Genomic DNA, 12036 nt, shown 5'->3' with positions numbered 1-12036 from the left:
AATAATAATAATAATAATAATTATAATAATAATAATAATAATAATAATAATAATAATAATAATTATAATAATAATAATAATAGAAGTTAGAAAAAATAAGAGAACAACTAATCGCAAGCTTACATTATGCATATTAATCTGTTTTTCACAATCTTCGATCTTTTCTTTTAATCCACTTTTTGCTTTTTCATGAGCATCACGAGCTCTTTTAAAAGAATTATAACGCTTTATTACGGAGTATAATGGATGATTGCGTCCCATTGCTTGTGCTTCCTTTACTAAAGCAAGTTGTTGATGACGATCTTGTAATAAATCTTGACACTGACGTGTAATATCTATTGCTTCTACCCAGCAATTTAATTGGTGGCATAATAATGGAAAAATCTTTACCAATTCATCTCTAGTATCAAAGAATTGATTAATATAATTATACATCAATTGTAAAAATATAAAAATAAAATTTGCTTATTTATGAATACCAACCTATTTGCTAACCATTCAGCACGCATTTCTGCTGTTCGAACGGCAAACATTGCTCGTGTCAATTCCTGTTCCAATTGTTTCCTTCCAATTCCTGTACATCGTGCTCTAGCTTGGCAAGCTCCATAACTCGCAATACTATTATCTGCGCCAGCTCGCCAATCAACTAGAGGATCATATATAAACGCTTCTAATAAAGTTAATAAGGTTTCTCGTCCTCGGCGCATTACTCGAAGCGTATGTTCGCAAGCTAAACGAAATATACCCTAAAACGTATATTTTAATTATATAATAACTTACTTGTTTATAGTACTCATTTATAATTATCATATTATTCGTACATATATCACTGATTTATAATAAAGTAATGATTATCATACCTCAACTCCGGTTACTCCTAAAGCTGTTTTGATATTTGGAGTCATTCTAAATGGCACTTTTTCTGGCACGCGTAATGTTTTACCTTTCTCGAAACAAACATTATAATCAATATGAACAACCTCGCCTGTATTTAAATCAACTAACACATTATCTAAATGTCTATCACCAAGACCAATAATATAACCAATAATCGACATTACAGCTACTGAATAAGAATAATTTTTGGTTGCTTGCCACCAACTTCCAGCATTTATACTATTACACCAAATTTCTCTACAATGATAAATAAAAGTCAAAAAATATTGTTAATAATTTTTCTATATAAAAAAAAAAAAATAATTAGAAAATGGGAAGATAAGAATTAAGTATAAGGAAAGAAAACAGAACTAACTTTGCCAATAAATCTTTAGGTGTTTCAGCCATTAAATCAGCTAAAACTTGTTTCAAAACTTGAACTGGCCATTCTTTTCTATTTTCTAAAGCGATTCCCCGTTCTTTTAAAAGCGGAGTTAATTTATTATAGAATAATTCAGATGGTCTTAATACGGCCGAACTACCAGTTTTATTGAGCATTGCACTCTCTCTTTGTTGCCATCTCTTATATAGAACGAATAAGGGCGTCACACCATCCACCCATTGTATTAAACCTGATCGTGGACCTAATGGTATAACCGAATAATGACGCGCCCTATACACTTTTTTTGAATCTCCTTTTTTTAACATCATAGTATTGCATATATTTAAGAATTGCATGATTCTTTCATCCAAATGAAGGTCTTCTAGACCTTTAAACAAATATGTATAAACATGTCCATCAGAACCATGAAACATAAGTTTCTTTGGTTTTGTCTTAGTTGGCAATATTTGAACATTATTATCTACAGATTCTATGGTAACAATTTTATTATCATTTGCAGCAACACCTGGCATAGCAATACATGTATTTCGTAAATTAGATAACACGGGACTGATATCGTTCATTGAGAGAGAATATGCAGCCCGCCTATGGACACGTTGAGCTAATTTTCCTTCCAGTTGTTTCAAACATATACTCGCAATCTGTGGTTTCGCAGGATTCTTAGGATTATTTAATTTACTGATAGCTTCTTCTATTGATGGACCAAATTTTTCCTGAAAACTTTTTTCATGCGGTGTTTCTGCTGGGACAGAAGTCATAGCCGAAAGATTCTCTAATATAAAAACTATTGGTTTCAATATAATTCGGTGTTTTTCCGCAATTAATTTATCTTTTTCTTCAACATTTAACCAAGCATTATCTTGTACTTTTTGTACTTCCATTTCTAATTGCTCAAATCGCTTAGAAATTTCAGTATGATGTTGACATAACGTTGCTAACCATAACTCATCCCATAACAATGTAATTCGACGCAATTCTCTAACGAGTATTTTTACTTGTTCAATAGAATCTTGAATTCTGTTTGATAAACAATCTACTAATTGTGAGAAACAACAATCCATAAATTTTTCTTGTTCATCTTGATAAGCTATAGTAGAACTTTCAGTGCCTACTTCTTCTTCTTCTTCGATAAAATCTAAATCGTTTTGGGATGAATCAGTTTCCGTTTTCTCATAAAGAACTTTATCGCAATTTTTCTTTTGACCAGAAACTGCTCCAACCACCGCTGGAAAGGTGATCAAATGTGGCGAATTTTCCGCAACTCTGCATAATAATTCAGATACTCGGGTCCGTACGTAAGATTCAGGATGACTAAGTCTTGAAAATAATTGCGGTATTATTTCTTTCCATGGAGCAGTAGGAGTCGAAGAAAGTCCAGACTCTAAAACATTTTGTAATTCAAGAGCGTGTTTTACAACTAATCGTAGTAATCTAAGCGTAGCTGTGATAGTAGCACAATCATTGGCTTCTTTAATTGCGGCAAGTTGCAAATATTTGAAATACGCGTTTGCAGAAAGCTCATAATATGAGTAAATTCTCTTCTGTGCTTGTCTCCAGATATCAACCAGCATTGCAAGACGATCAATATTAACACGACTCAATATTGGTACGCTACGTAATTGATTCTCTATCATATCTGAAGTATTAACATCATTAGTAGTATCTGTTATTTCACTTTCGTCTTCAGGAATTGTTTTACTTTGAGACAAAATCGAAAAGATGGTATTCAAATCGGATTCACTCGTATCAAATGGTAATAATTCTCGTATGGTCGTTCTATCCGCATCAGTTAATTGACCTGAATTCGAATTATCCACAATTTTTCTACCCCATTTATAACACCAACTTGCGAAACTACACCATGCAAGCGGTAAATCTGGACATTGATTTACACCAAGTTGTGTCAATCTACCGATTATCATATCCGAAATTGGTATTGAACTCGTGGTCGGTCCAAATAGCTTATTCATTAAACCATCATTATGAGTAGCTTCAAATTCAAGTAATTGTTCCAATTGACCATTTTCGACATTACCAACTTCTTGTTGTATCCACTTACCAAGAGTTAAAAGAAGAATTGTACCATTCTCACGTAAATCATCCGATTGTTCTCCATCAACAATGGTTCGAGATATTCCAAGTGCAGTTGCACTACATACTTTCAATGCTTTATTGACTCGTTCCATATCGTATAATAATTTTGAAAATTCACGAAATGCACGTATATTATTTTTTGACCACTTTACATGCATTACATTCTTCAGAATATCATCGGTTATTTGATCAAAATCAGAATTAATATAATTTCGTTCGATTCCTTCAAAATGGCAAAGTTCTCGTTCAGATCTTAAATAATTGAGAAGTTCTCGTTTTGCCAGCTCAAAGTTACCTTCCTTTCTCGCAATTCGAACGATATGTAGCCGTAAATCAGCTACTTCATTATTATCTAACCGCATTTCAAGACTATTATTCTTTTTTGTTCTGCCGAAGTAGTCTGACCACCATAAAATTCGTGTCAATATGTTTGAATCCATATGATCAAGTTTTTCACTTTTATACAGATCGAATACATTTTCTTCTTTGCCAGACAACATATTTTTTAATCCATCTGCCGAAAATCGTATTAATACGGATTCATTTAAATATTCCGAAGGAACATTTCTTAGACCTTCCTCCATAGTTTTAGCTGCTACTCTTCGACATCGTTCAATTTCTTCTTCAAAATAATCTTTATAATCATTCATATAAATCCTAAGTGCAATATTGGTTAATGTATTTCCACATTCGACTAGCGTTTTAGCACAACTCCGATTTCCTGCTTTACCAATTCTGTCATCCAGTAAATTCCAATCAGTTAAATCATCTAGACATATACTTTCACTATTCTCGAACTTTTTCAAACATTTCGCTTGTCGAGAAGTATTGTTTTCTATTATTAACTGTTTCTTAAGAATGGCGTTTTTATCTCGTCCAAGAATTTCAGCTTCTTGCAATTTCCAAGCCTCTAATTGAGACCAATCACTAACAGCTTCATAACAATGGGACAATCGTTGCATACAAAAACCAAGTACTTGATTATCCCCTTCAGACTTAAAACATTTATTTTTTCCGTCAGAAACTTCCTCATTTCCGCTAGTGCCATCAGCACCATTAGTGCTAATTCCATCGGTCAAATCTTCTCCTTCTTCTTCATGATCTATATCTCTTCCAGATCGACTGTTTACAATACGTATATGTTCCTCAATAATTAATTTGTATGCTTCAGCAGCAGATTCATAACGATTTGCAGCTTCTTCCATAGCAGCTTTTAACCAAGGAAATTTTCTTTCTTTTTCTTTGGTGTAAACATAAAGACCTTGTAATGCTTCTGCTTCTCCCAACATTACCATAGCTTGTGCCGTACAGAGCGTTGCTCTTTCAAATTCGATACCTTGTATATTATCGCTATTACTTAAATCCTCTAATAATCTTTGACTATTCCTTAAAGCGCTACTAGCTAATCCAGAATGTAATGATACTACACATAATGCCAATCGAATACGATTCAACCATTCTTTGCAAGTTGATTTATTTGTATGAAAGAAAGTTCTAACTGGTTTTGATAATGGTAACAATGCAATCGCACAACCTTCTGCAGCATTATGTATTACTCTTTCAAGATGTTCAAGAAATTCAATAAATAATCGCACACGAGTATGTTCGCTTAATAAATGATCTAAACTTCGTTTTTCTTTCTTTATTGCCTCAAAACTGTATGATATCTCACGTGCTAAAGTTTTTAAAGCACTTTCGATCGATGTAAACGTTTCTTGTGGTTTTCCTAATGGAGTACGAAGTTTATTTGTCACGCAATGTTGAGCTGCTTCGAAACCAGCCCAAAAATATAGAAAGGATCGATTTGCAAGTGCTAAACGATACATTTTCTTGGTAGTATCGTTTTCAGATCTATAAAAAAAAATAAAATGATTAAAATATATGATTTTCTAATTACCATAATTAAAATAAATAGTCCAATGATAATTTTAATATTTTTACTTACACAATCGGCCAGCATAAAGTAAATATTTCTGATAATTCCGATGCATCCAAATATTGTTCTTGCAATAGAAAAGCCATATAAGTCTTAAAATGTTGTGCTTGCATTTCACCAATATTGGTTCCTCGCATATGTAATCTTTGAGCAAGAATTAAAGACTCAGTCGAATAACTTTTAAATCCCTGATATTTCTGTGAGAAACAAAATGTTCATATGGAAAAAAGTATTTAAATTAATTATCCTTTTAATTTTAAAATAAATCTTTTAAATTTACCTTCGTTTCCGATAATAAGCACTCTTTGTTGAATTTTGGTATCACAATATTTAGAGGCACCTGTGTTAATAATGAGCCATACTTATCTCGTACTATTTCATCTCGTGAAGTTAAATGTAATATCACTAAGTCCACGATAGACACATACATTTCTTCTTTCCAAGTGACATTCTTTGCATTTAATAAAATTTCAAAGAGATCACAAACGGCAATAGAAATATCTCGGTCGAGAGTAGCTCCACAAGAAATAAGGCTTGCAAGAACATTCTCATATTCTTTTGTTTTACTCAAAATACCGATATAATTTTCTGCTTGTACACAAATTTCTTGCATCCATGTTGATAGAAGTAATAAAGTTTGCTCTGGTGTGTATTCATTATAACTTTTTGCTATTAAGTTTAAAATTATAGATAGATGACCGCTAGTAGGTGATGTTGTTGGTACATCCAATGCTCCTGGAAACATATCTATTGGACGACAAGCTGTAGTTCCAGTTATTAAACTTGAACTCGGCACAAAATGATTATATCTGAAATAAAAAAAAAATGATACAATTAAAACAGCTAATCTAATATCTTGGACATTATTTTTTTTTATCTCTTACCTAGAACAATGCGCATATAACAAATATAAAATACTATATTGTAAAAATGGACTAGTTGATGATAAATTGCTGTCGTAAGGTTTTAATTTAACTGCCAATAACTCCAAAATGCTCGGTTTTAATGCCCACATACCAATGATTGAATTGCTCGCGTTTGCTACGAGAAATATGATTATAAAATTATAAATATATATATCGAATTCAGCTTGCTTTCATTTAAATAATTATATACTTTTCATAATATATATATTTTTATATATTTATTACCTATGTCAGAAAGAGCTCTTAGCAGAAAAATAACTACAATTTCTGCATCATTCTTTTTATACTTAATATTATCAAGCAATGGATTATCTGTTACTAAACATTCGATATCTGTTAAAATAAGTTTATAAGCAATTTCTAAATCCGACAATATGTAGCGATATGATTCTTGTAATAATGGAATATTTTTTAGACTAAGAAGACTATGATACACTCCAAGACTGGCATTTTGAATAGAAATCGAATCTCGAAATCTCAATTTGAGTAATGCAGAATCTTTTCCAAGCAATTTATGTACTAAATCGAGAGGTAAATTTGCGGAGACTTCTTTTATTATCTTGGAAATAGTATTTAACATAGAAATTATTGTATCATCCCAAAAAATATTAATTCTTTTTAATTGAAGATCAATAAATTTGTAAAGTAATTCATGATTTTTTGTTATACGACTCTGAAGATGACCTAGTAATAAAAATGCACATTCATTTGCAACAACTATCAATTCTTCCTTCTCCTCTGTTAAATCTGGATCTTTCTTTACTTTTAATTCCATCCATCGAATAATATTTAACAATGATTCTGTTTCTTTCAATGAAGTTTCTTTTTCAATATTCTGTTTTAAATTTTTTAATTCATTTTTATTTAAATTCAAAGATTTAAACATATTAATAACATCCTCTTCAATTATTTCTGACTTAGAATTTTTTATAGGAATGACACCTCTCAGATTTTTAATGCATTTTAATAATTCATCAATACTTTCAGATGTAAAAGTAAAATTCGAAACCCAGATTTCATTATCATCATCCAATTCGATCGCTTTGACGACTGTTTTTAACATTTTTGACAAACAATCAGATAAAAATGACCACTGTACATTTGGCGTAAGATTAGGATTCAAATGCTCGGATATACTTTTCGTAACTGTATTAAACACCGAGATTAAGGATGTAATGCGCCGAATACATTCTTTGGGTGTCGGAGATGCTTCATCGCCAGGGGAATTTTTTCCAGATTCTGGTAAGGGCAGTTCTTCATCATAGCTTTCCATGTCTTCCAAGAATTGTCCCAATAAGGTCAAAGTAAATTGTAAATCTGCTATCCAGAAAGTTCGTAATCTTTGCAAACTACGACTGGCATAAGTTGCAATTGTTTTTTGCTGAGTTGAATCGATATGCCAACCAACTAATATATCAACTGTATCACGAAAATGATTTGAAAACGTTTCAGGATAAGATTCCATTATTAATAATATTGCATCCACTGTTGCTACAAATAAGTCTGATCGATTAACATTTTCTAGCGTCGATTGCAATTGTGACATCATTAGCTAAAAATATATTTTATTTTAAATAATCAATAATAAGATTTAAAAGAGACAAAAAAAAAATTTAAATACCACTGAAAATTCTTTCAGCCTTGGCGCCTCTGCATCTAACTTAAAAGCTTCAATAAATGATTTAATTAAAAGGCACTTTATATCATCTTTCCGTTCCAATGAATATTTATTAAAGACCCAATCCATATATCTATAAATATAATAATCACAAAATTTTATTTACAATGAAAAGATCTATTTTGTGAACATAAAATATTATTAAACTATTTATTTACCGTTTGAAATCTTGCTCAGTTGCATATCCAATACGTCCTAAACATTTTGCAACTTGATATTTTGCTTCTGGCCCAGGACCAGTATGTAATATATCTAATAGGCTCTCACAGATAACATCCAAATTTCGTCTTATGTATCTTTGATTTTCCAGTGCTATTATACCTTCTTGTGCTTGTTTACATAACACCATAAAATGATCATAATCATCTTCTCGACACAATCTTCTTAAAAGTTTAGAAATTCTAGAATCTTCTATAATATAATAAATTCATTTGTTATATTTTAATTTATTAAATATATTTTTATAGTTTATATTTAAATTCAATGAACAATTCAATAATTATATAAAAAATAGAAATTTATACCATTTATTCTTTTGTCGTCATAATATTTTCCTTGTACATTTTCTTGATTTTTCAACGATTCTTGAAATTTTGATCTAGTTGTAGGGTAATAGCTAGTTTCTGTATTAGAATCACGTTCAATAGGTGTCTTTTTAAAGGCTCTACCCCGTAAAGCACCTCTGGCACGATCTCCAGAGCTACCTCCTCGAGCCATTCGAAATTCATTGCGTGGAACACCTCCAATTCTGTAATGATGCAAATATTTATTAAAATCATAAAATATATTAATAATAAGAATTATATTAGAAATATAATTAAATAGAAGAAATATATTAATAATAAATTAATTTACCTTGGCTTAAATCTGGAGAAACTATGATCAGATGAATAGTTGTTTGTACTTCTTGGACAAATGACCAAAGTGCCTCTTGGAGCATTAAAATCATTTGAATTATATCCACTCAAAACACTGACATCTCCTTTCTCCAATACATTAGCTCGATTATTACCAACAGATTCTTCCTGTATCTCCGAACACTTAGATCCACGTAGCTTTGTGCTAATATTAGAGTTCCCACAGCTATTCATTACATTACTCTGCAGATGATCTGCATGACCTATACTTTGCATTAATAATATACCAATCACGGATAATAATAATTTTTTATATCAATAAATAATAAAAATCGTAAGATCATAAGTATATATAGTTGAATATGATTTATCAGAATTCAGCAACTTTCACATATTCTTAAGGTTATATTATTTGAACCTACATCTTTGGTGTACAAAGTTCAATGGTCATAAAATAAACGAAAAGTAATAATGGAAAAATAAGATAAATCATACAATACAATTAAAAATGTATTATAAAGTTTGTCAAGTAAAAGCGACGTTCAAGTTATTTACGTATAAAAGATACGATAATTTATAGAATAATTAAGTATCGCAATATCTACTTTATCGTATCGTTTTCTTTTAAATATTTCTCCTTTGGAAAATAATATCGAAATTGCATGGAACACACTTTGATTTCTCGTGAAAAATATTTCGTACTAATAATCGAAAAGAAATATCGAAAGGTGAAATAGTATCGTAACTGATTCTCCACGCGTTCGATCTATAGGTACACACCGTATCGACAACAACCGATTAATAGAATTTGTATAAAAATTTATGGATTAATAAAAATTAAAATATATTATAATCTTAATTCTGTATTATTATATAGAAATAGAAAGTTCTTTGGAATTTTCCAAAAATCATACGGAAATCTGTTTAAATTAACTTATTTAGGTGGATACACAAGAACCAACCACGAAATTGAAATGAATTAAATACTATTTATGAGTGGTATCTTCCACATTGTTCATTGACATGCTTTCTGTAAACATCAAGTACCATTCTTGACATGTCTTTTTTATTTTAAAATTTTTGAAATAATATACAAAGAAAAAATAATTATATAAATTAATAAAATAAAAATTAAAAATATAAAAAAATAATTAAATTAATTATTAAATATATAAATTTTAAATGATAATGAATTTTTTAATGAAATAAATAAACAATGCACTTATAAAAAAATTATTTAAAACAATTTTATATTTATGTTACATTTTTACGTAAATGAAATTAAGTTTAATAAAAAGATAAAGCAATTAAATAAAAATTGAATCAATACAAAATATCATTAAAATAATATCTTGATCAACCCTGATATCCAATTGACCTAGATCGATCAATACGATCAAAAAATTATAAAAAAATAATAAATGATATTATAGATAAACAAATACACCTTATAAAATTTATAAAAAATAAATTTATAGTTATACGCAATTATACATAATCACTATTTTTGACACATAATCGTATCAATTGGAAGCCACACTACCTTTCTATAATTTAAAACTATATATTTATTGTATTATTTTACAATAGTTTCAATTTATATATCATTTAGCAGTTAAAAATATTTTATTAAATGTTTTATTACCTTTTTCGTTTTATAACTTGTTTTGTTAGGTTACTATTTAATCTTAAACGAAAACGTGTCAGTAATTTTAATTGATTTTCTCACTAAATTTTATATATTTGAGGATGAGCCTTTATAGAATTCGCTTCTTCGTTTTCAATGCGTATTCTTATTACGAATGTGTATATTTTTACATATATGTAAATAATACAATATGTATATAATATATATAGTATAATATTATATATAGTATATTACAGTATTATAAATATATAAATTATATTCGTATATAAGATATATTATTTTTGTAAAAAATTATTTAAAAAGATATAAAGATATTCGTATATCATAACAAAAATTTCTTGACTTCAATAATTTTATATTGTATTTTATTATAATTTTATATTTCTATTATAAGTTTTTTTTATATTGTATTTAATATATCATGTATATCATTTTATATTGTATATTTTAAATAGTAATTTGCAAAATATTTTGTAACTATGATAATATAATTTCTTTTATATATTTGCGAGTTTCAAAAATGGAAATTTTGGATGGCACAAAATAAAAAAAACTTCGAAAGAAAAAAACAAAAAACTAAATAAAAAAATATTAAATTAAAATTAATACATAAAAATATTGCAATATTATATTAAATTATAAAATAATATCATATTAAAAAATATGTTACTTCAATAATTCATTGTTTAATAAATTTTCATTAATTTGCTTATAGAAAATCTTTAATTAATAGTTGTATTTTGGAAAAGTTTATACTTCAATATATTTAATTTCTTATGATTTATAATTTCATTAAATTTTTCTACTAATGGTTTAATACATTAATAGTATAATAGCTCAATGATAAAATTTAATGAATATTACATAAAACTATAATACATTTCAAAATTCAATTGAATTAATGATTATCTTTATCTTTTGGATCATTTTTTTCATCAAATTTCTCTTGACTATCTTCTGTATGAGGCCAAGTTGTAGATTCTCTATCAGGTCTTAAGGTTTCTTCTGGGTTTATATCAGAAAAATCTTCCATTGTCATTTCTGAAAATGGTATCATATTTTTTATCTGATCCAAATTTTGCTGTAATTCTGCAATTTGACTATTTACTTGTTGAGTAAAACTTTGTATTTTATTAGCCTGTAATATATTGAATAATATTAACTTAATTAATAATATTAATTTTAAAATAAATATAAAAGAAAAGTAAATATAAATTACAATTTCTTTTTGTTCATTATCAATTGCTTCTGTATATTTATCTGTTGGATATGGTACTGATATTGCTTCATATTCTTTATAAAACTTATCAACTAAACCAGGAGTGACAATAGTTTTTTTATAATATGTCCAATCAATTTTTGGTAAATCTTCTGGATAAGTCATCATACTGTAAAACAAATTTTTTCTTTGAATCATATATTTTTTTATATAATTTTTATTATATATATTTATAAATATATATAATATATATTTATATTATTTATAAATATGATAATTTGTATATATTAATGTACAAAATTTGTTAACAACAGATTTCTTTCTTATTTTTGTGTTATTTTTTTTAATAACTTACTATCGCGACATATTATTATCTTGAAATTATATTTAAAAAAGGTT

General features: G+C 28.2%; 2 protein-coding genes across 4 annotated transcripts in view; both read right to left on the bottom strand.

The window, feature by feature from the left end:
• LOC102672054 (serine/threonine-protein kinase SMG1) overlaps window positions 1-10610 on the bottom strand; it is a 15571-nt gene extending 4961 nt beyond the window's left edge. The window contains exons 1-13 of one of the 3 annotated variants that reach the window (XM_006612686.2): window positions 10416-10610; window positions 8769-9033; window positions 8438-8661; window positions 8072-8324; window positions 7857-7986; window positions 6461-7787; window positions 6194-6350; window positions 5590-6118; window positions 5319-5506; window positions 1253-5224; window positions 861-1134; window positions 484-746; window positions 124-400 (exon numbers count right to left, since the gene is read on the bottom strand). In XM_006612686.2, the coding sequence (XP_006612749.1) occupies window positions 124-400; window positions 484-746; window positions 861-1134; window positions 1253-5224; window positions 5319-5506; window positions 5590-6118; window positions 6194-6350; window positions 6461-7787; window positions 7857-7986; window positions 8072-8324; window positions 8438-8661; window positions 8769-9004 (7830 nt within the window). In that variant the 5' untranslated portion in view covers window positions 9005-9033; window positions 10416-10610. Of the gene's footprint in view, window positions 1-123; window positions 401-483; window positions 747-860; window positions 1135-1252; window positions 5225-5318; window positions 5507-5589; window positions 6119-6193; window positions 6351-6460; window positions 7788-7856; window positions 7987-8071; window positions 8325-8437; window positions 8662-8768; window positions 9653-9732; window positions 9752-10415 lie in introns of those variants that run through there. The other 2 variants (XM_006612687.2, XM_006612685.2) reach the window with 2 other exon arrangements.
• A 520-nt stretch (window positions 10611-11130) lies between these two features.
• LOC102671935 (ATP synthase subunit d, mitochondrial-like) overlaps window positions 11131-12036 on the bottom strand; it is a 1623-nt gene continuing 717 nt past the window's right edge. The window contains exons 2-3 of the mRNA XM_006612684.2: window positions 11638-11806; window positions 11131-11556 (exon numbers count right to left, since the gene is read on the bottom strand). Of these exons, the coding sequence (XP_006612747.1) occupies window positions 11317-11556; window positions 11638-11806 (409 nt within the window). The 3' untranslated portion in view covers window positions 11131-11316. The remainder of the gene's footprint in view (window positions 11557-11637; window positions 11807-12036) is intronic.

This window comes from Apis dorsata, unplaced genomic scaffold (assembly GCF_000469605.1).
Source record: "Apis dorsata unplaced genomic scaffold, Apis dorsata 1.3 scaffold_118, whole genome shotgun sequence".
In the NCBI taxonomy this organism is placed as follows: Eukaryota; Metazoa; Arthropoda; class Insecta; order Hymenoptera; family Apidae; genus Apis; species Apis dorsata.
Note: the sequence above shows the minus strand (reverse complement) of the source record. Positions and strands in the feature narration are given on the sequence as shown.